General features: G+C 44.0%; 1 protein-coding gene across 1 annotated transcript in view; it reads right to left on the bottom strand.

Moving 5' to 3' along the window:
• The window catches only part of LRP2 (LDL receptor related protein 2), a gene marked incomplete at both ends in the record, with an annotated part of 195552 nt that extends 186664 nt beyond the window's left edge, over positions 1–8888 (bottom strand). The window contains one exon of the mRNA XM_082840763.1: positions 8813–8888. Within this exon, the coding sequence (XP_082696889.1) occupies positions 8813–8888 (76 nt within the window). The remainder of the gene's footprint in view (positions 1–8812) is intronic.
• Between the last annotated feature and the right edge of the window lie 13887 nt (positions 8889–22775).

Consider the following 22775-nt stretch of genomic DNA (forward strand, 5'->3'; position numbering starts at 1 on the left):
CTGCATACAGATGGTATTTAAAGAGACAGGATGAGGCAACCAAAGTAATGTAGATAGAGATGAAAAGTAATCAGGAAGGTGGATGAGAACAAGCATGAGAAACCAAGGAGAGGCCAGCAAGGAAGGAAGGAAACTAGGAGAATGTGGTTTCATGGAGGAAGGCAGGACACACTGTGTGCAACGTTGCTAATCAGCTAAACAAGATGAGAGCTGAGAATGGATCTTTGGATTTAACAACATGGAGGTCATCGGTGACCTTGGCCAAAGACATACCTGTCAAGGGGGTGGGGGGACTTGAATGGCATGGATTTGAGAACAACTGACGCGAAACTACAGTGGATAAAGACAAATCTGCCTGGTGGTCCCAGTGGTTGGGACTCTGTGCTCTCACTGCCAAGGGTCTGGGCTCAGTCCCTGGTTGGGGAGCTGGGATTTTGCAAGCTGTGTGGCACAGCCAAAAAAAAAAAAAAAAAAAAGACAAATCTGCCAAGGGATTTTTGCCAAGAAACAGAGAAAATAGGTGATAGCAAGAAGGAATGTGGGGAAAAGAAGATTTCATGAAAGGAGACAAATGGTGAGAGGTGAGAGAGAATGTGATCTAGAACATGAATGAACTGGTTGCACTACAGAGCATGGAAAGTTCACCCAGAGTAACAGGAGGAAAGACAAAATATACAGGCTGAAGTTCAAGTGATGATGGTTGAGCTACGGGAGTTTGTGGAGTTCTGTTGATTGCTTCTATTTTCACGTTTATAAGAAGCAACATTGTCTGAGCAGGTGGTGTTGGATGGAGGTTTGAGAAAAGAGGACCAGACTGCTGAGGGTGGAGGCAAGAAAGTGATGCTAACGATGGGCCATAAAATATAAGCTGAGGAAGTGAATAACTGAGGAATTTGAAGGGCAGTGAAGAGGTGGCAGGAGCAATGGACTATAAGTACCAGTGGGATCAACAAAGAGTTGGGCTCAGGATATAAAGTGAATGAGCTACAAGGTTTTCCAATACTCCCATACCAAACATAGACGGCTGCTTTAGATTCCAATGAGTTCTGCCACGGATTCTCTTGAGATGAATTCCTGACTTGGGCGGAAAAGGGTAAGAAGACCTCCAACAGTAGTTGGAAGTAGTAGCTCAAAGAATCTCAGGTTCTTAGAGTGGGAGGAAGGGCATCAAGGGTGTCCAGGGAAAGAACAAAGAATCTAATTAAGACACAAATAGTAGCTACAGGGAGGGACTGTCATGTTGGCCAGGAAAGGAGACCGCCAGGAATGGGGGCAGTACTTCATATCACCCTCAGATATAAAAGAGAAGTTTTCCTCCTTACTCTAACTACCTTTTAACATCCCCACCCAAAAGAAAGAACAGATTTAACAGAGTATACTTCACTGCTACTGGAAGGAATTTGCCATGGCAAATTAGTTTCAGTTTACAAAACCAAAATCAGACAGGTTACCCAGATCAGTTTTTCCCAAACTGTCTGACTCTCAGAATTACTCAACAAAACAGATTCCATACTTCTAATTTAGTAAGTGTGGGTTTTGGCCTAAGAATCTACATACCATTTAAAACTCCCCATGTGATTTTGATGATATGCCAAATGTAGGAAGCTAGGTGATTTCCATCTAGGGACCCTAGAGATTATAGCATTCTATAAATCATGATGAAATAACGCTTTTGAGAACATAGCTGAAATCTTCTCAAAGTTGAATTGTTCTTAGATAGGATCAAGAAAACATGTAGCCCCATTTGTCCTGGCAGCTATAATATAACAATATGGGAAGCCAGGCTGAAAACAAAGCTGAAACCTAGAGGGGAGTAGAGTCAAGAAAAGTACAAAGAGAGAGAACTGGAGCCATGACTGTACCTCACCTGCACCCCACTATGACTCAGAAGTTTTTACTTACATGAGCCAATAAATACCCTTAATTGTTTAAGCCAGTTTGAGGTGGGTTTTCTGTTTCTTGCAACAAAAAGTATCCTCCACACCCTTCCCACATCAAAATCAAACCTGTGTGGAAGTACACACTAGCATTTTCTCCTCCCCTTTAGTGAGATTAAAAGGTAGGTAAGATTGATATATGAAAAAGATTTCTATCCTTAACTTCAATTTTATTTGAGGATTTCCCTATTGAAATAATAAGTTTTGATTTTTCAGCCTTTACTGAGAAAAACTTCTCCTTGTTAATGAGATTAAACACCAAAGAACTGGACCCAAGGTGACAAGCAAATCTCTGACACTATAAGACAGGATGTTTTTATATGAGAATCTAAGAAAGTCTAGCATAACAGAATTGTAGCTGCGGTCTTCTTCCCCTTTATTGGGTTTCCTCAACACCCGCTGGACACTCAAAAGTAGGTATGCTATTACTTAACGTGAATCAGTGAGTAAAGCCTTATTTTAAAAGTTACTAAGAATCTGCATGAGGCTGATGGTACATAAACTTAAAGAAGACCTCTGGTATTGCTTCCAAACTTGGAATCTCAAGATCTGGATGATAAACAAGCCATTGTATCCATGGTAACAGTGGCTTAACTTTTCAATGCACAGAATGGTAATTACATTTCCTGCTTTCATTCATTTCTCACTGTTTCCAATAACCTTGGGGGTTAGGCATGATCTGAGGGCTAATGACCAAAAGCATAGAGATTTTAACATGAAACTTCACATTGTCTAATCTGTCATTTTCTTGAAGAGACTTATATTTCCAGGAAACTGATGTTTCCAGTTTCTTGGTACATGACATTAGAAATAAGACTTAAAGACCAGCAAAATAACCATCGGCATAGAGTGCAAATGTTTGGCATTTCTGAATTAATCCAGTGAAGTGTGAAAGACAACTATTCTACCATTTATAGAAGACCCTAGGGTATATGCTAAGGACTCTCAGATTTGCACCAAGGTGCATTTTGTCTCCATAGAAGCATCTTAATATGTCTCCAAACCCTTCTCTCTTCTTTCTCTCTACCTCTTTCTCACAGCCAAGGTCTAGTGCCTGGAAAAGGGACAACATCTGGGGAATAAAAACAAATGAAGTAAGTTGGAAAAGGAGCAAGGACCTAGGACTCACTGAAAAATGAAATCCTACAATGGACTCAAGAGCTCCTTGCTTTGATTTCTCAGCTCATTTTCTGGAACGTTCCTGTCCATCACAAAGTTCTGCTCCAAATAAGAATCCTTTAGGCTACAAGCAAATCTTCTAGTTGCAACATGACCACACGAACACAGCACCATGTCTTTTGCCTTAAATGTTTCCAATACTTTTCCCCCTTCAATTATTGAGTTACCCCAGGACTGCCTGCTCTTGAGAAATTTCTACAGCCTTTTCAAGTCTGTCTTCATACATAACGTGGAAAAATGGTTTTATCTGATAAGGTGTTCTAGACGCATGTTGTTTTTGCAGCCCTACATCTGTTCTCCTGGGAGCCTTACCCAATTTTCCCTCTGGGGTCTAGCCTTAGTCTATGACTTCAGGGACCAAGCATGTGACTCAAGTCTAAGCTATAGGCACACTTCACATCCCTGGATACAGCGATTGGTTCTCTGATAAGCTTATGACCTAAGCAGAGCCCCTGAAATGCAACTGAGACTTTTGCAGAGAACAATTAAGACAAAAACTCTTGCTCTTTCCCATTGGACATGACATGAAAGGATGTGGCTCCAGAAGCCATTAACACCAGAGAAGAACACGCAAGAGAACAGAGTCATCTCAGGGCCAGAAGATAGAAAGAGAATCCAGATCAGCATGACATATGCTGAGCCCCCATTTGTACTAGGTTGAACCAAGTGAAATTGCCATATTTGACTATTTCTGACCTAGAAAAACAGCAAAATCCCATATGGTTCAACCTAATGGCTCTAGCTTTTCAATTCCATATTTCAATAAACTTCCCTTTTGGCTTCAAGCAGTTTAACTTAGGTTTCTGTCATTCACAAACATGAGAATTTAGACTACTATGTAAAGTTGTTGTAGTCACTAAAGCACTATGTCAAACATGCCCAGGAATATCACTCGAAGGATCGGTTGTATTAAAAAAATAAAAATAAAAAAAGGATACCAAGATACAATATCTTCTCAAGTTTGGAAAAAGTTAGATCCTTGAAGAAGGCAGTAATGATGGATAGAAGAATATATGGGACCTCACAGTCTAAAGAACACTTCACACGCATCTCAGTTAATTGGCATAGCCACCCTATCAGGTAGACATATGCCTGTTTTACAGATAAAACCAATCCAGAGCAGTTGAGTACACTGTGATGAATTTCCCAGATAGCAAATGGCAGGGGCAAGTTTCAAACCCAGATCCCCTAACCCCAAAATCTCACACTCTTCCTACTTTGTCTCACAATGCTAAGACTGTCAAGAAATCAATTAGGAAACATTTGCACAGACCCCTATAGAAACATGGGGAGCATCAAAGAAATGTCTCTGACATTTCAAAACATCTACCAACCTGATCATTCTAAAGAAGCAGCCCAAAACACTGAGGCTGGAACGTGTCAAATCTTTCTAATATTGGTGAGATCATAGCCAGAGTTATTAGGAACTAGAGAATGACGATCTCAGAATCTTAAAGGCAAAGTTGCAGACCATTTTAATTGTGAAACCTAGATTCCTCTTTTCAGTTCTCATCCTCCTTAACCTTTCTGCAGTGTTGATACTGCTGACTCACTAGCACACTGTGGATACTTATTAATAAATGTTTGTGGAATGCCACAGTGGTGACAATTTTTTTTAATTCCTCAAGATCACAAAGTTAATAGAATATGATATAACTATTTGAGTTATACCAACTCTTTTCAATTCAACAAACTGCTGTAAGCACCTCAACTTTCTACATACCTTGTTCTAGCTACTAGGACCTAGCAGAAACCCCAAAGACAACATTGCAATGTGCTTCTAGTCACATGGGAAATACATTTAAGTTCTTGATATCATTATTTTAAAATGATTTTTTTAACTTTTAATTTACATTTTTTGAAACCTGTCAGTGTTCTTAGAGCACATGACTAAAGAACATGGACAGTGATTAACCATGACCGAATAATTACCTTGAATAAGACTAAAAATCTAGTCATGTAGCAGCCTTCACTACAAAACCCAGAGACCTTCAGGAATATGAGCTGATGGCCCAAGGTTTTGAAAAATGGATCCAGAGGCAGAGACTTTGGGAGTTGGGGTGCTGACATGGCATAAGTTCTGGACCAAGCTAAAAACACATGGTTATCATAAGATTCAGCTTAGGCCTGAGACAGGTGACCCATCCAACTGAAGATTCGCCAAGATCAGATCTCGTCATCATACTTTGCCTCATCTGATAAGTCAGGATCAACAAAAAAGGAATCTAGAAATTTCCTCAACCTGGGGACATTTAGAGGACATGTCTCTAAAAAAGGTCCTGTAGAATGAGGAGAGGAGACTCAGGTTCAGATCCTGGCTCTATCACAGGTCATACGCCCTTAGGCAAGGCACTTAATCCCCACCCTTTCACTCCCTTTCAGTCTCCCTCCAGGGTTTAGTTACTTATCTATAAAATAATGCAAGACCAGTTGATATCTAAGGTTATTAAAGTTTCTATTAAAACAGGACAAGCACACTGTTGAAGGGAGTTTAAGCAGAAGCCCCAAAGACTGGCAAGGAAGAACTTCAATTAGAGAAAGAGAAGCCAACTGCTGTGAAATAAAAGCAGAAGCAGGTATCAGAGATGTGATGGAACCAAAATGTTGCCTGTTTCTTGTTGGCCACACAATCCTTTTAACCATATAAACTGCACCCAAAGATGTAATTGTCATAAAAGCTGATACTATTAAGGGCACAACCAAACTTCTGTTGGATGAAAGAATATCATTGTCCTGAGAATCAATACCATTTTCTCAAAAAACTTCAAATCACATCCTGGAATCTGGGAATTCCTCAAAGAAACGTTAAATGGAAAATGCTTAAAGACTTTCCTATGTGCATTTGGAAATTAGAAATATGAGTAGTAAGCAAAAAAAAAAAGTAACATTTATTGTTGATCAATATAATAAAAAGAGCTGCTAGTTTATTTCTGAAAACTGTCTACCATGCCTTACACCACACTAAGCACATTTATCTCTTTATGTTCGTAAAATGTCATGGAACAGATTCTCTCATTAGCATACCAATTTTACAGATAAGCAATCTGAGCCATGCAAAGTTAAATGACTTCCCCAAGGTCACACAGCTAGAAAGTAGTGAAGCCATTGATGGAGTTCAGGCCCTCCCACATTTTTTTTTTTCTTAAACAGCATTATACAAAATAGAGGACAATGCAAATAATTTTTAGCTACAGATATGTGGTATTTTTTGAAAGACTAACTATGACACTCTTTCCAACTTCTAATGATACAAAGTTTGCAGTAAGATCTTACCTGAAATATTTTATGCTAAAATAAGGGCATTTACACTGTCATCATACTTTACTTCATCTAAATCAAAAATCAATACAACAGGAATCTAGAAATCTTCTTAAACACCCAGGTTGAGGACATTCAGAGGACATGTATGTAAAAATGATCAAGGAGGACTGGGAGTGAGGACAGTAGGATTCAGGTGATAGAAACCAGAAAAGAGTTTCTGAAAATATCTAGTTATGAGCAGTAAGCAGACTTTACATTATGTGGCAAAAACTTGCAAAATGCCCCTCAGCTTCCTTAGTAACTTCACACGGGGACAGTAACTTAGGGGGCATGACATTTTTGGTACAAAAGAGATAGAGAGCCACATACAGTAGGAGCTAAATTATAGCCTCTGGAGTCAGAATCTCTTAGATTTGCCTCACAGCTCTGTGATTTCCTAGCAGCATGACCTTAGGCAAGTTCATTGCTCTATGCCTCCATTTCCCATCTGTAAAACTGAAACAGTAAGAGTACTTACTTCAAAGTGGTATGGTGAAGATTAAATGTCAAGAAGTGTAAAATACTTAGAACAGGGCCTGCCACATATATAAGTATATGATATGTTACTATTACTATACTTATTATTATTATGTTATTATTATTATAGAATGAAAGATGGATGGGTCTAAACTACCAAGAAGAGTAAGTACAGGTTATTTGGTGACTAAACCATCAATCCAGGGAAGAGAACATCTGTTTTGGTTGTATGCGGACAACCCAGATGTATCCCAGTTGAATCCGGACAACATTTCCTTTTGCCAGGCACTGACAGGAACATACAGTAAATCCTATGGCTATATTTAGGACACAAGATATATATAACCCTAAGCACTGCAGTAAACCCTCCACAATAATAATAAATCCTCTTTCTGTGTTACCAACAGTGAGAAAAGGTGTTCAAAGTTAGAATTATTGACGTTCTCCCCCTGCCTCCCCTCCTTTTCCAAAGATTTTTACACAACCAGTGGGGTTTGTTGGCGTTTCCAAACTTCTTCCCAGGAAGTCTGCAATGGGTACTGCTAGGAGTTGCTGTATAATTACTTAGTTGATTCCTTCTAAGGAGCTTACGCTAAGAATTGAGGAAAGAAAGCAGATTAACCATTTGAATACATGCCACAGCCCATCCACAAGCCCTCCCCTCTCTCCGTCATCAATGGGGGCTTCTGCAGTCCCCACCCGTCAATCCCAATATGTGATCCAGGGAAATCAATTTATTGCTTTGGCTAATCCTACAACAATAGGGGTTTCATTTTCATTGTAGGGCAATTAAGTTGTCCGAGCAGGAGGGGAAGGGGGGGGGGTCTCCCATTCCCCACAGACAGATTAGTCCCCGTGGAGGCAGCAGAGTTCGCTCTGTCTGTCTGGCGGTCGGTCACACGCAGCTCTTGGCTGCTACCTAGCAACGCAAAGCCAGGGAGAGAGCTCGCTGCTTCCCCTGCCTCCTCGCCCTTCCCATTCATCCCTAGCTTCCTCTCTCCCTCTCTCCCTCTCTCTCTCCCTCTCCCTCTCTCTCCCCGCTCTCTCTCCCCTCCTTCTCTCCCTTTTGCTCTCTGCTTGCTTGTCTTCTCTCCTTTTCATCTTACTATTTTTATTCTCTCCACTACTTGCTCCTCCTCTTTCCCTCGCCTGTTTCTGTAAAAAAACGAAAACTCCCCGACGACTTGAGAGAAGTTTACAGCTCTTCATAGCAGAAACTTTCTCCATTCGAGCCCTCAAAACTCTGGCCGCGCAGACGGGCCCATTCATCAACACAAAAGCCCCCCCCTCCCGGGTGGAAAGGGAAACCCTTCAAGAAAACGCTGCAGCACATCAGCCGCTCTCTCGACCAATCCCACCTCCCGGCCTTATCTTGGCTCGTAAATGATCTTTATCGAAATACGGTCTCTTGGGGGTCACGGCGAGACCAAGTTTCGCTGCTGAAGAGAGGCGGGGTGCTCGAGCCCGCAGCCTGGGCGCGCGAAGGGACTCGCGGGCCGGGCGCTGCAGGTGGAAAACTGCGCACCGAGCAGCGCCAAGGACCGCTCGGCCCCGGAGAGAGTAAACCAGCGGGGGGAGCAGGCTGCGGACTCGCGGGGAGAACCGCAAAGTGCCTTCCAGAAGGGTTGGGACAAACCCCGATGGGAACAAAGGCGGGGTCCCCGTGGGGTGCGCTGTCACCGAAACCGGAGGGGCTGCTTTCTCAAGTTTGCGACAGCTCACTTCCCGGGCGGGCGAAAGAGGGGCGCTCCCGCTCTGCCAGCGCTGGGCAACCTGAGCGCCCCAGGGGGAGCCGCCGCGCCGCCGCCCGCTCCTGGCCTCTGCCGGCCGCGGTCCCCTCCGCCTGTCCGCGGACCCGACCCTGCCCCAGGCGGGGAAGTCCGGCGCTCCGCGCGGAACTCCGGCCGGTGAGCTCTTACCTCGGCCCCTGGCCGGCGCCAGGCAGGCGGCGAAAGCCAGCAGCAGCGTGCACGCCGCCGACGCCCTACGCTCCATCCCCGCGACGGTCCGGGTCCCCGGCCTCGCCGTTCCTTCCCCGGGAGGTGGGCGCGCGTCGCACTCAGCACTGCAGCGCCTCCGCTGGAGAGCGCTCCTTCAGGCCCGCACCTCGGCGGGCTCCCAGTGGCAGAAAGCCGGGCCCCGCGCCCGAGACATCCCGTTTTCTACCCGCGCCAGTCCCCACCCTCCAGACAGTGCATAAAGCCCTTTAGACCCGCCCGCCCCGGAACTAGCATGCGGGAATCCCGCGGGGCAGGCCCCCTGCCGCCCGGCCCGCCCCCTGCACTTTGCAGCTCCGAGAGGAGCGGGGACCCGAACACACGGGTGCACACTCACGCATGCACTCCTACAGAAACAGCCTCGCGCACACAGAGGCACATACTCCTCACACGCAGTCTCATACGCTCCCTCGCGCGCACACACGCACACGTGCACGCACACTTCCCAGGTACACGCGGTCATTCATACGCGCACACACGCCCCTCACAGTCACACACTCACATTGACACACTCACACGCGGGCAGGATTTGCCTCCGCACTGAAGTCCGCTAGGCGGTCCACGCGGATATCTGCCACCTCTACAGTTTTTGAAAAGGGGGGAAAAAAATAAGAGAAGGAAGAGAAGGGAAGGGGAAAGAGAAGTAAAGAGGCTGCAGAGGTTTGAGACCATTCTCTAGTCTGCAATCCTCAGGCTCCCTCGGACACCTCGGTTTCCCCCTTAGGGCGCTGAGATGGGGTTTTTACAAGTTATGGGGGGAGTTGGATCAATATTGGGGGCAGGGGGGCGCCTCGGATCCTTGTTTAGTTTTCTTAAGCACCACGTCTACAGGTGTCACAGCCAAATCGCACTTTGTACAAATCTGTCCATTTTGAAGCAAAATTGAAAGAATGGACGTCTTCTCGATGATGCTGGTGCCCCTTTATGTGAGGGAGAAACGTAAGGGGTTCAGAGGGCCCCGCAGTTCCTTTCTTTGGGGCAGCGTTAGCCAGGGTGGCGAGGGCGGGGGTGGGCGCCGACCAAAAGCACTGTGAGCTAACCTTACAGCTCACCCGATATGTGACTCCAGTGCCCACAGAAAGAAGGAGGGTTGGTGCAACCTCTTTCCTGGCCACTGGGAGCCCTGTGTGAGGAGGGGCCGTTTCCGGGCCAGGGGTCACCCCAGAATTTCCTGCCCCAGGAGCCAGGCCCTGGTCCAGGGAGTCAGCAGCCCATTCCCTCAGCCAGAGGGGTCATGGACGTGAAGGCGGCAGCCCAACACCCACGTAGTCCCCCGAGCATGGATCTTGTGGGACTCTGCTGACCCCCAACAGTCGGAATTTAGTGGTTGGTGAAGCTTTGCGGGGAGGTGGAAGGGAGAGATAGGTATTATTTTTGAAAGACAAGACGAGAGAAATAGCCACAGATAGAGAAAACTTCGCCATGAAAAGAGTAGGGTGCGAGAAGGGGCGGGAGAGATTCTGTGGCTTTCTTTTCGAGGACTGGGAATCCAGAGTTCTCTGCTCTGACCAAAGTCACTGGAACGCTATGTGCCTCCCTGCACAGAGTCTGGCGCTGGGCGGCGCCGAGGAGGAGGCAGGATTGGGGACCCGAGGGGCAGGGGGGCTGGGAAGTAAGGGGGACGAGGCGAGTGGGAGGAGGGAAGGGGCGAGGGGGCAAGAAGCTGCACTTTAGTCTCAGCGGGTGATTTATGCCGGTTCCGGGCGGCCGGGGCGATGGTACGAGACCGCGCCGGGGTCAAGCCGCTCCGACGCCCGCCGGAGCCGCGCTGCATAGTCAATGAGCGTCCCCGCACCACCGAGTTACAAAGAGCTGCGACGGGCGCGGGAGGCGCGCGCCTACAGCGGCGCGCGGGCGGGGGCACAGCAGGCGCGGGAGGGGCTGCGTCCCTCCCAGGGCGCGCGTGGGCCCGCGGAGGTGCGGGAGGGTGAGCGCAGGCGCGATGGGGGGGGGGGTTGTGTCCTTTCACTGTAGCAGCCCCCGCTCCAAACATTCCTTTCTGCACTGAAGGGTTTCCCTCATTGTTGTTGTCTTTGTGCTCCAGTGTTGCCAACTTACTGGAATTCCTGACGTGGTTGCACAGCAGGGCTCAGGCTGACCGTACAAACCAGCTGCGTTTGTGTATGGGGCCGACCCCGCCGTTAATCCCAGAATAACGCCGGAGAAGGGGGGAAGAATGGAGGGGGGTGGGAGGGAGTGGAGCAGATAAAGGGGTGGAGATGGAGGATGAGGGACCAATAACGAAGCACGGCCCATCATTCCCAACACTGTATGTAAACTCACACATCCACACTCTTTTCCACTAGAAAACCCCATTTTTTTCAATACAGTTCCAAACTCGTGCCACTTAAAACCAAGCGTCTTTTACAGCCTGCACCGTGCGCATGTCTTTATCTCCGCATCTATACCTGAGAATGCCTGTTGCTAGATTTGGAGGATTACAACTAAGAACCAGCATCCGGCAAAGCACAGGCTAACGCAGTTGTGATTTATGCCAGCATTGTTTCTACGTAATGCAAACGTGTAATTTCTTTATGTTCCACATTTCTCTCTACATCTATGCATCTATACATTACAGCGCAGTTAACCAAAAGAGACAGGAAAGTACGGAAAAGTGAAATTTATACTAGTAAATTTGTGTTCATTGATTTCCTAAAATTTATTTTTGACTTGTCTATGTTATTATGCATCTCAACGCCAAATTACTAGAAATATTTTCAGAGCATTTGTTCCTATCCTGATCCAACTTCTGCTTCCTGCAGTGGACATAAAGTTGTAAAATCTCCTTGAGTATGATCCAACTTCGGCTTGCTAATAATCTAACCCAGATTTGCCTCCTGAGTGCCACAGAGCTAACTGCCCACTGGACAGTTCCAAGCCAATGTCCCTAAGAGTTCGAACTCAACATGATGGAGCCTGAACCATAAACCTTCAGTGTTTCTTGTCTCAGTAGGGGGCACCACCATCCACCCCACAGGCCAAGGCCGAAATTGTCATTCTTGACTCCTCTCTCTTCCCCACTCCATATGCAAGTTCCTCAATCCACTCACTTCTCTCTCAAACTCACCCATTTCTCTCAATCTCACTGCCAGTAGCCACCAACCTCTCTCACCCGAACTATGGTCAGAAACTTATCATGGGTTCCTGGCTGTCAGTCTGCCCTCTCACATCTATTTTCCATTCTGCAAACAGATGATCAAAGTGATATTTCCACCAGACTAGTGCTTTCAAACAAAGGTAATTAACTATTAGAGGGTTATGAAATCAAGGTAGTAGGTCAGACAAGACTTATTTTCAAATAAAACAGAGCAGAATAGACACTAAAATAACTTTCATATGGAAAGAGCATGAGTTGTTTCACAAAGCTCTTGTGAAACAGGCATTCCACTATGTAAAATGTATTTCTTATTATGCATCTCAGTCAAAAAAGTTTGAGGTACCTCCCCACAAATTCCTCGTTAATTAGAGAAAATAGTAACTTTAAGTGAAGAAACGGGCAGGTGTTTTAATAGGTTTTATTATTACTTAGGTATGGTAAGGCCAACAGATCAGGAAATGATGGCCACTGAAAAGATAGTTTATTATACTCACAGAGTAAAACAAGTCAGGACATCGGGGGCCACACAGGCAACCAACAGAGTCATAACTCAGAGAGGAAAAGGGGGAGAATTGTGGGCAAGCACCTTTATTGTGATTTCCATGGGAAGGAACAGGGAACAGACGGGCAGGGCAAGCACGTTTAGGATTGGATAGTTAGTATTTGAACATAACTCCCCCCACCCCAAAACTCTGGAGGAGGCAGGAGGTCAAGGCAAGGTGACTCAGGTATATTATCAGGACAAGGTGTGTCTAGCATATGCATGCAGGGCAGATGCATCAGGATTACCGAAGCTAGACACATGGTAAACAAAGCAGATACCACAAGGTATACCTACACAAATGCATAACACAATCATGAGAAAGCATCAGAAGAATCCAAACAGAGGGACATTCTATAAAATAATCAACCTGTACACTTCAGGTTGGCAAGGTCACAAAAGACAAAGAAAGGCTGAGGGACTTTTTAGAGATAAGACAACTAAATGCAATGCACAGCCTTGGGTTGGACTTGGACTGGGGAGAGAAATAGCTTTAAAGGGTATTATTGGGAAAAAATAGAAGTATTTTAATATGGACTGTAGATTGAATAATAATATCCTATAATGTATGATATTGGTTGTGAACGAGAACGTCCTTGTTTTTTAGGAAATACATCCTGAAGTATTTGAAGGTTCAGAAACGGGAATTCCCTAGCCATCCAGTGGTTAGGACTCCGTGCTTTCACTGCCGGGGCTGGGGTTCAATCCCTGGTCTGGGAACTAAGATCCTGCCAGTGTGGCACAGCCGATAAATAAATAAATAGAGGTTCAGGAACATGAGTTCATAATTTATCAATTACGAAGAGAGAAAGAGAACAAATGGGCAAAGGGCGTATGGGAGTCTCTTGCACTATTCTTGCAACTTTTCTGTGAGATTAAAATTATGTTAAAATAAAATAATTTTTTTTTAAGTTTAAGAAACTTTGCATCAAGTCATAACCTCCACAAGGACAATTCCTCTCTTGTCTCCCAGGGTTTTCTCCTATTATTCCCTCTGGCTAGAATATTATTCTCCTCCCAATGCTTCCCTTCATCTGGTTAATTCCTATTCAACTTTCCAGTCTCATTTAAAATATCTCTTCTTCCAAGAAGCCTTCCCTAACCACTGCTACTGACTTAAGAGGATATGCCCTCATAGCTCTCTTGATTTCCCCCAGCCCAGCTCTTGTCACACTTGTTGTGTTCCCTTGGCCTCCTGAAATCTTCTCCCTCTGAAGCCAGAGTAATTTTTTTCAGTCATCCAGACCATATCAGTCACCTGGTCTTAACACTTCAGTAGTTTCCTCATTTATTCCTGGAATAAAATTCAAAAATTTTAGCACAGCTACAAGCTCTTGAATGATCTGGAGTGAAGGTTCACACTGACCATCTTGTGAACCTCATATGACTATCCAGACACACTGGCCTCCACCTGGTTCCTCAAACATACTGTCTGCTTTCCCAGCCTTGAGGGCGGAGATATAGACAGAGTCTCATGGGGCTGATGAAATTCCTGACTGCACTCCAGGTCTAGTTTCTAACCTAGATTATCCTTACAATCATCCTCCTTTTTCTTGAGTGAGTTTGAATGGATCTCTGCCCCTTGTAAAACAGAGCCAGACTGAAACCATAAAAAATTGCCGAAAAGACATCATAAGGTATCTCACCTACCAGGCAGCCCCAGTGTGCTTCTGATGTAATAACAACTGCCATTCACAAGGAAAGAACATTTTTTTGTTGTTTTTTTTTCCAGCTTCTGACTTGCCAGCCTCAGGACCAGGTCCTGAGCCGTAAGTCAGCTGCCTGTTCCTAGTGGGTAGCCAGGCCTGGAAAAGCCACAGCCACACCTAAAAGGACAACCAAGGGCAGCAGCCACGTTTTCCAAACCAAAAACGGAGACACCAGGTGTAATATGACAAGGGAATTCTCCTTCTTTGCAAATATAGTCACAGGGAACATCTTGGCAGAGGTTTAAAGAAACAGTAGAGAATCTAATGAGTCTCACTAACTGCAAAAAAAGAGTTCAATAAAATCAGGACTTGCCTGAAAAACTTAGGACTTAAAGACAGGATGGCAGGAAGCCCTGGCAGTCAGGCGGGCCTAAGGCAGGCACACGTGTTCAGATGGTGACGCCACCACAAGCCCCAGTCAAGAGTCTGTGCAGGGCCACTTGATAGTGCATCATGAGGAAGGCTAGGAATACAGTAGCAGGGTCAACGTGGTGAGCCTCCTGCTTTCAAATTCCTCTCTCTTAGGAGCAGTTTCTGTAGGCAAAGGTCAGTGAAAACATCTGCCTGGATAATGACTCTTAAGAGCCAGAAGACCAATCCAATCCCTTCAGTGCCACAGTCCATCTCTTATCTCAGGGGTTGTGAGAGGGCTGGAGGTTGTAGAAAGGTATGTGATAAGGAGCAGTACGTGCATGAAGAAAGGGCCTACGTAAAGTCAGGATCCATATATGATCCTCCAGGTGAAATCAATTAGGACAACTATCTCAGTATCACCATTAGACGTAACTCCAGTCTTCGATGTCTGACTTTGTTTGGGGACTTGCATCAGAATTCAGCCAGGCTCCGTATCAAAGGAGTTGGGTCTGTCTTATTCAACATCAAATTCTCAGAACTTGGCATGGGGCCTGATACATGGCAAACCCTCAGTAAATGTTTGCAGAACGAATAAATGAACGAATGAAATAAAACAGTATAAACTCTGCATTTGGCTTCTGGCATTTCACCCATATCAGACCTCACAAGATGCAACCTACTCTAAAGAGATCTTGAGATCTTGTATACTGTGGGAAATATCCTAAAGGGATTTCAGAGTTTTAACCTCTCCTTAGCTCTCCTTGACTTTAGGGCCTACAATTAACATTGCAATCTGAGTTATAAAAGGAGCATTATTTCTCTAATGTCCCATGGGGATATCTGGCAATATTTGGAGACCTTTTTGGTTGTTGTGACTGGGGGTTGTACTGTCATCTAGTGGGTAGAGACCAGGGATGTTGCTAAACAACCTACAATGAACAGGACAAACCTCTCCACCCACTCCATCCCCCACCCCATCCCATAACAAAGAATTATCTGCCCTCAAATTTCACTAATTCAAGGATGAGAAACCCTGAAACTGCAATCAAAAGGTTTGTGACAGGGCTTCCCTGGTGGCGCAGTGGTTGAGAGCCCGCCTGCCGATGCAGGGGACACGGGCTCGTGCCCCGGTCTGGGAAGATCCCACCTGCCGCGGAGCGGCTGGGCCCGTGAGCCATGGCCGCTGAGCCTCTGCGTCCGGAGCCTGTGCTCCGCAACGGGAGAGGCCACAACAGTGAGAGGCCCGCGTACCGCAAAAAAAAAAAGGTTTGTGACAACTAAATCTTGAAGATGGACTTCAGACCTTTAGAGCAAGAACAGAATCATAAAATCCATTTAAAAACCACTTCTGCTAATATCTTCCTAGTAACTGGATAATGCAGTAGGCAAAGGACTATAAGAGTTCAGTCCAGAGAAACAGACGTTAAGATGGGGCACGCCAAGAAGCACTTCAAAATGTAGAAGATGCATCTCGGTTCTTGAGCTTCAGCAATGTTTAAGTAAATGCAAGCTAAACAAGAAAAGTAATTGTTGACCAACTGCTATTTTTTCCTCAAGCCTCAGCTCAAATATTTTCCCCTTTGTGGTAAGAGCTCCTCTACCTCTCCCAGAGAGTCTCTTTCTTTTCTGTAATCCCATCCCACCAACCACTTACCTACATTAAGATAGTCAGTACGTGGGGCTTCCCTGGTGGCACAGTGGTTAAGAATCCGCCTGCCAATACAGAGGACATGGGTTCGAGCCCTCATCGGGGAAGATCCCACATACCATGGAGCAACTAAGCCTGAGGGCCACAACTATTGAGCCTGTGCTCTAGAGCCCGCGAGCCACAACTATTGAGCCCGTCATGCCACAACTACTGAAGCCCGTGCACCTGCAGCCCATGTTCCAGAACAAGAGAAGCCACAGTAATGAGAAGCCTGAGCACCGCAACGAAGAGTAGCCCGCCGCTCATCACAACTAGAGAAAGCCCGCTCACAGCAACGAAGACCCAACGCAGCCAAAATCAATCAATTAATTAATTAATTTTTTTAGAAAAGATTCTCACTATGTGGTATAAGTTCTTTGATTACATTCATATCTGCTGCAATATACTTTGTACTCCTCAAAGTCTTTTTTTTTTTTTTTTTTTGCGGTACATGGGCCTCTCACTGTTGTGGTCTCTCCCGTTGCGGAGCACAGGATCCGGACGCGTAGGCCCAGCGGCCATGGCTCACAGGCCCAGCCGCTCCGCGGCATGTGGGATCTTCCCGGACCGGGGCACGAACCCGTGTCCCCTGCATCGGCAGGCGGGCTCTCAACCACTGCGCCACCAGGGAAGCCCCTCAAAGTATTCTTTTTTGAAAAAACTTTTTAATTGTAGAATAGATTTACATAAAAGTCACAAAGATAGTACAGAGGGCTCCCATATATCCTCCAACCATTTTAGCATATTATTAACAATTCACATCAGTATGGTATATTTGTAACAATCAATGAGCCATTATTGATACATTATTATGAACTAAAGTCCATACTTACTCAATTTTCTTAACTTTTACCTAACGCCCTCTTTCTGTTCCAGGATCCCATCAAGGATCCTGCATTATATTTAGTCATCATGTCCCCTTAAGCACCTGTTGGCTGTGACAGTTTTTCAGACATTATTTCTTTCGGTGACTTTGACTGTTCTGAAGTCACTCTGTACAATGCCCCTCAATTCAGATTGTCTAATTTTTTTCTCATGATTGGACTGGGGTTATTTGGGGGCAAGACTACAGAGGTAAAGGGCCATAATCCTCACATCATGTCAAGAGTACATACTGTCAACATGACTTACCAGGTTGATGTTAATATTGACCACCTGGGGGCTTCCCTGGTGGCACAGTGGTTGAGAGTCCACCTGCGTACAGCAAAAAAAAAAAAAAAAATATTGACCACCTGGCTGTAGTCGTGTTTGTCACGTTGCTACACAGCAATCACTCCTTTCCCTGCTTTCTGTTCTGTCCTCTTTATAAGGAAGTATTTATGCACAGCCCACACTCCACTTCCTTAAGGGCAAAGTAAGAAAATTCTTCCACATGAATAGATTTATCTATTTGTCCCTAATTATATTTTTACTCAATACTTTATTTATATCACTATGGAATTATGGATATTTATTTTATAGTTTGGGTTATACGCCAATACTGCATTATTTTATTGCTCAAATTGTTCAAGCTTTGGTCACTGGGAACTCTTTCATTTGGTTCCTATGTCCCTTTAACATACCCCCATCACTGTGGGATTTTTTTGTGGGTATTTTTGTTTTGAGCACTTCCTTACTTTCCAGCACTACAAGGTGCTCCAGGCTCATCTTGTATACTCCCTGCCCTAGTCCTAGAATCAGTCAAGATCTTCTTTTTATTTTGTTTTATGAAGAATAAAACTAGTAACTAAAATTTGATGAATATTCACTTATGTGCCAGATATGAGCTAAGAATCTTACATGCATATGAAAACTTGCTGACATCCAGCAAGTTTCCAGCTAACTAGCATGCAAATACTGATACACCTTGTTTTTAATGAATTGTCTGGGGAAATTATTTCTATTACATTTTATTTTTATAATATTAGAATGGGAAAGCCTAATATTACAAAGCACAAAGCCTACAATAGAGAATGGAAAGAATTGATAGTTTTATCTATAAAAATAAAATGATTTTGTAAGCAAAAAAACACAATAAACAATTTGAAGACAAATTGGAAAATACTCTTTACACCTATGACCAAAAAAGTTAATATTTAATATTACAGAAATGTTCCTAGAAACTAATAAAATGAAAAAATGATCCTTGAACAAGTAATAGCTAACATTTTTGTAGGGCTTACTATATGCTAGACACAGTTCAAAGTGCTTTATGAATATCAACTTATTTAATCCTCACAGCAACCCTATGAAGTAGATACTATAATTATTCCTGTTATCTAAAAAAGGAAACTGAGCCCAGAGAAGTTAAGTGATTTTCTGAACATCACAAGATAGTTAGCAGACCTAGAATTTGAACCCAGTCTGATCAGCTCCAGAGTACCTAAGCTTGTACTTTCCCTGAAAGCAGAGTCCTGAAACAAACCCTTGAGTGCCTGTCATTTATTTGACAAATAACTCCAAGCAGCAATATTGGGGCACCAGATAGAATGAGACAGGGAAGGAGGAAAGCTATATAGGGGTGCTATATCAATGTCACCACTGTGGTACTTGGCACTTAGTTTTCCCAAAGGCTTCTAAGGAGAGTAGAGAATGCTTTTCAGAATTATCCACCTGATTATCAACCGGGAGAAGTAATCATCCATCAACTCCCATCCACTATTGGTAAAGAGTTATCTTCATGGGCATTACCTTCCCCATAACCTGGGGTATGCGTGTACGCTTGCTGAGCCCCCCGTGTCTGCAGCAGTGGAGAAGTTCCAGGGCAAAAAGTAAAAGTTATGCTGCAGCAGGCACCCGGAGCGTAATGCTTCCAGCATAAGGTGAGTTGAAGCCTGTATGAGGAGCCTACTGACCAGGCAGCTGTCATACCTAAATGTCCTGTGGAACTTTTATTGTGTCCCCCAGTGGAATCATTATGCCTACGAACAAGAACCTCTAAACCAGCAGAGCCTAAATTACATTTCTGTCATTTAGCAAATTATTGAGATGATGGTGAGAGGCACCAATTTTTCTTCCACTTCTTAGGGACAGAGCATCATATATCTGCTACATACTACATCCCAGAAGACAACATCCCAATCCCATGGTTTTGTTGTTGAGCTGGTCATTTAAACGAGAATTTAATAGATCATTTCATTGTTCCATTAGGGTGGCTCCTTCTGGGTTATGAAGTACATAATAGGATGAAGGCATTGCAAGGTCAAACACCCAGTATTAAACCTCCTTCACTACAAATAGGTTGCTGTTCTGGGGCAACACGATTCAAGATTCCATGTTAGTGAATCAGGCATTTTGTAAGCCTTCAAATGATGGTGCCGGCAGAGGCACTGTGGGAAGGGAAAACAAACCTATATTACAGGATCTGTTGATTCTAAGAAGGACAAATCACTTCTTCCTCCACATGAAAAAGGTCCATTGTAATCAACATGGCACCAAGAGGCTGATTTTTCTTTTTCTCAGGTCAGTGTTAGCAATTTGTGCTTTTCTAGGAATTTTTCCGTTTAATTCAAAATTTTAAATGTATTGGCATAAATTTGTTCATCATATCCTCGTATTACCTTTTTGGAATCTGCATGATTTTTTGTATGATCTCTCTTTTCATTACTTCATTGGTTATTTGCTGTCTTTTCTCTTTTTTTTCCTTATCAATTTTGTTGGTCTTTTCAAAGAACGACCTTTGGCTTTGTTTTTGTTGTTGCTGCTGTTTATAGATTTATTTATTTTATTTATTTTATTTTTGACTGCGTTGGGTCTTCATTGCGGTGCACGGGCTTCTCATTGCAGTGGCTTCTCTTGCGGAGCACAGGCTCTAGGCACGCAGGCTTCAGTAGTTGTGGCACACGGGCTCAGCAGTTGTGGCTCACGGGCTCTAGAGCGCAGGCTCAGTAGTTGTGGCGCAGGGGCCTAGTTGCTCCACGGCATGTGCGATCTTCCCGGACCAGGGCTCGAACCTGTGTCCCCTGCATTGGCAGATGGATTCTTAACCACTGCGCCACCAGGGAAGCCCAATGGATTTGTTTTTAATTAATTATATTTTTGTTTTCAGGAATGGATGGAATCATCCTAGCTCCTGGTATGCCTGGCAAATTTTTATTGAATACTTTATATTGAGTATGAAAAATTGTGTAGGCTATAGATGATGCCACCTTCTCCCAAGAGGATCTATTTTCCCTCAAGCAGGCAGTTAGAATAGGGGTAAATCCTTGATCCAGTCAAATTGAAGTGTATCAAGACAGGATTTAAGTCATCTTGAAAGCTGAACTGGGACTTCCCTGGTGGCGCAGTGGTTGGGGGTCTGCCTGCCGATGCAGGAGACGCGGGTTCGTGCCCCGGTCCAGGAGGGTCCCGCATGCCGCGGAGCGGCTGGGCCCGTGGGCCGTGGCCGCTGGACTACTTATGTCACTCCTTCTAATAAAACCCCTACTATTTCTCTAATTGGAAAATTGGAGGCACTGTATAACACAAGCTTTAGAAGAGAGACTTGCAATTTTTTTTCTTCCAGCACAGCCCATTCCAGTGGGTGGATAAAGATAAGTGTATCTTCCATATCTGTGTGCCTTTGCCTCTGTATCCTCAGAGTTGACTGATTTTCATCTGGTCTAATATCTGGTCAGGGGACTAAGATCCCACGTACCATGTGGTGCAGAAAAAAAAAAAAACAAAAAAAAAACCAATGTGGAGAAAGTGGAACCCTTGTGCATTGATGGTGGTAATGTAAAATGGTGCAGCCACTGTGGAAAGCAGTTTGGTGTTTTTCTCAAAATGTTAAACATAAAATTACAATATGATCCAGCAATTCCAGTTCTGGGTATATAATCAAAAGAACTGAAGGGCTTCCCTGGTGGCACAGTGGTTGAGAGTCCGTCTGCCGATGCAGGGAACGCGGGTTCGTGCCCCGGTCTGGGAAGATCCCACATGCCGCGGAGCAGCTGGGCCCGTGAGCCATGGCCGCTGAGCCTGCGCGTCCAGAGCCTGTGCTCCGCAACGGGAGAGGCCACAACTGAGAGGCCCACGTACTGCAAAAAAAAAAAGAACTGAAAATATATGAATGGAAAGACAAAATGTGGTATATACACACAATGGAATACTATTGAGCCATTAAAAGGAATACAGTTTTGATACATGCTATAACATGGATGAACCTTGAAAACATTATGCTTAGTGAAAAAGTCAGACACAAAAGTACAAATATTGTATGATTCCACTTAAATGTGGTACCTACAGTGGTCAAATTCCTAGAGACAGAAATGAATAAGAATAATGGTTACTCGGATTTGTGGGGAGAAAGAAATGGGGAAATATTGCTTAATAGGTACAGAGTTTCTGTTTGGGAAGATGAAAAATTCTGGAGATGAATAGTGGTGATGGTTACACAACATTGTGAATGTACTTAATGTCACACCACTAAACTGTACACTTTAAAATTATTAAAATGGCAAATTTTACATTAAGTATATTTTACCATAAGCAAAAAATTCAGACAATAAGAGAAAAAGAAATGGAAGTCAACAATAGCCAGCCTTACCCTACTTTCTTTTTGTAGAAAATCCATTTGGTAATCAACATACACTGAGAAGTACCTTCAGACGTTCTTATGTTTTTGTCCTTCTTAGGGGCTTCAGAATGTCTTACTCTTTTTCTGCTCACTAATACAAACCCCTACTCACCCCCGTTTCAAAAGCAATGTGTAATTTAAAACATTTATATTCCAAATGAACTCAAAAGGGTTCTTTTTGTAAAACTCCAGGTAAAGTGGTGGCTACATTATTCATTAGGCTCTTCACGTGGCAGTAGCATTTTAATGGCTTAATTCTCTTTATGTAAAGTTGCACAAACAAAATCCATCACTTTTTTCGTGTCTCCAAACTTCTTTGCTGCTGAAAGAATAAATGAAACGACCATAAACCACTCAAGTTTTCTGATTTTTTTCAATGATACAGATCTGTCTTCTTTTTATTGCCCATTAATTCAACAAATAACATTGATTTGGCTAAAGGTTTTGTGGCAGGCATATAAAATAGACACAAAGTTGTCTGACATGTGGCTCTTGCCTTCTGTGGATTAATAGTCTTGAAGAGAGTTCAAACTGCAAAGCCAAATCCACCAGATACCTATTTTTGTATAGCCTACAAGCTAAGGATAGTTTTTACAATTTTATATGGTTGAAAAAATTCAAAAGAAGAATAGTATTTCATTACGTGAAAATTATGTGAAATTCAAGTTTGTGTCCAAAAATTGTTTTATTAGAACTCAGTTATACTAATTCACTTACACAGTGACTAAGGATGATCTCACACAACAGCAGATTTGAATAGTTACAACAGAGAATATATAGTCCACACAGCTTAAAATATTTCCTATGTGGCCATTTATAGAAAAAGTTTGCCAGCCCTTGATCTAGCAGGTGAAGTGAAATGCATATGGAAATAACAGCAAATCCAGATAGGATGAGGTAAACATAGTGTGAGTGACACCCACCCAGTGCTGAATCCTGGGAGACTGCAGAGGAGAGCAGG

The sequence above is a fragment of the Leucopleurus acutus genome (assembly GCF_964270905.1).
Source record: "Leucopleurus acutus genome assembly, chromosome: 6".
In the NCBI taxonomy this organism is placed as follows: Eukaryota; Metazoa; Chordata; class Mammalia; order Artiodactyla; family Delphinidae; genus Leucopleurus; species Leucopleurus acutus.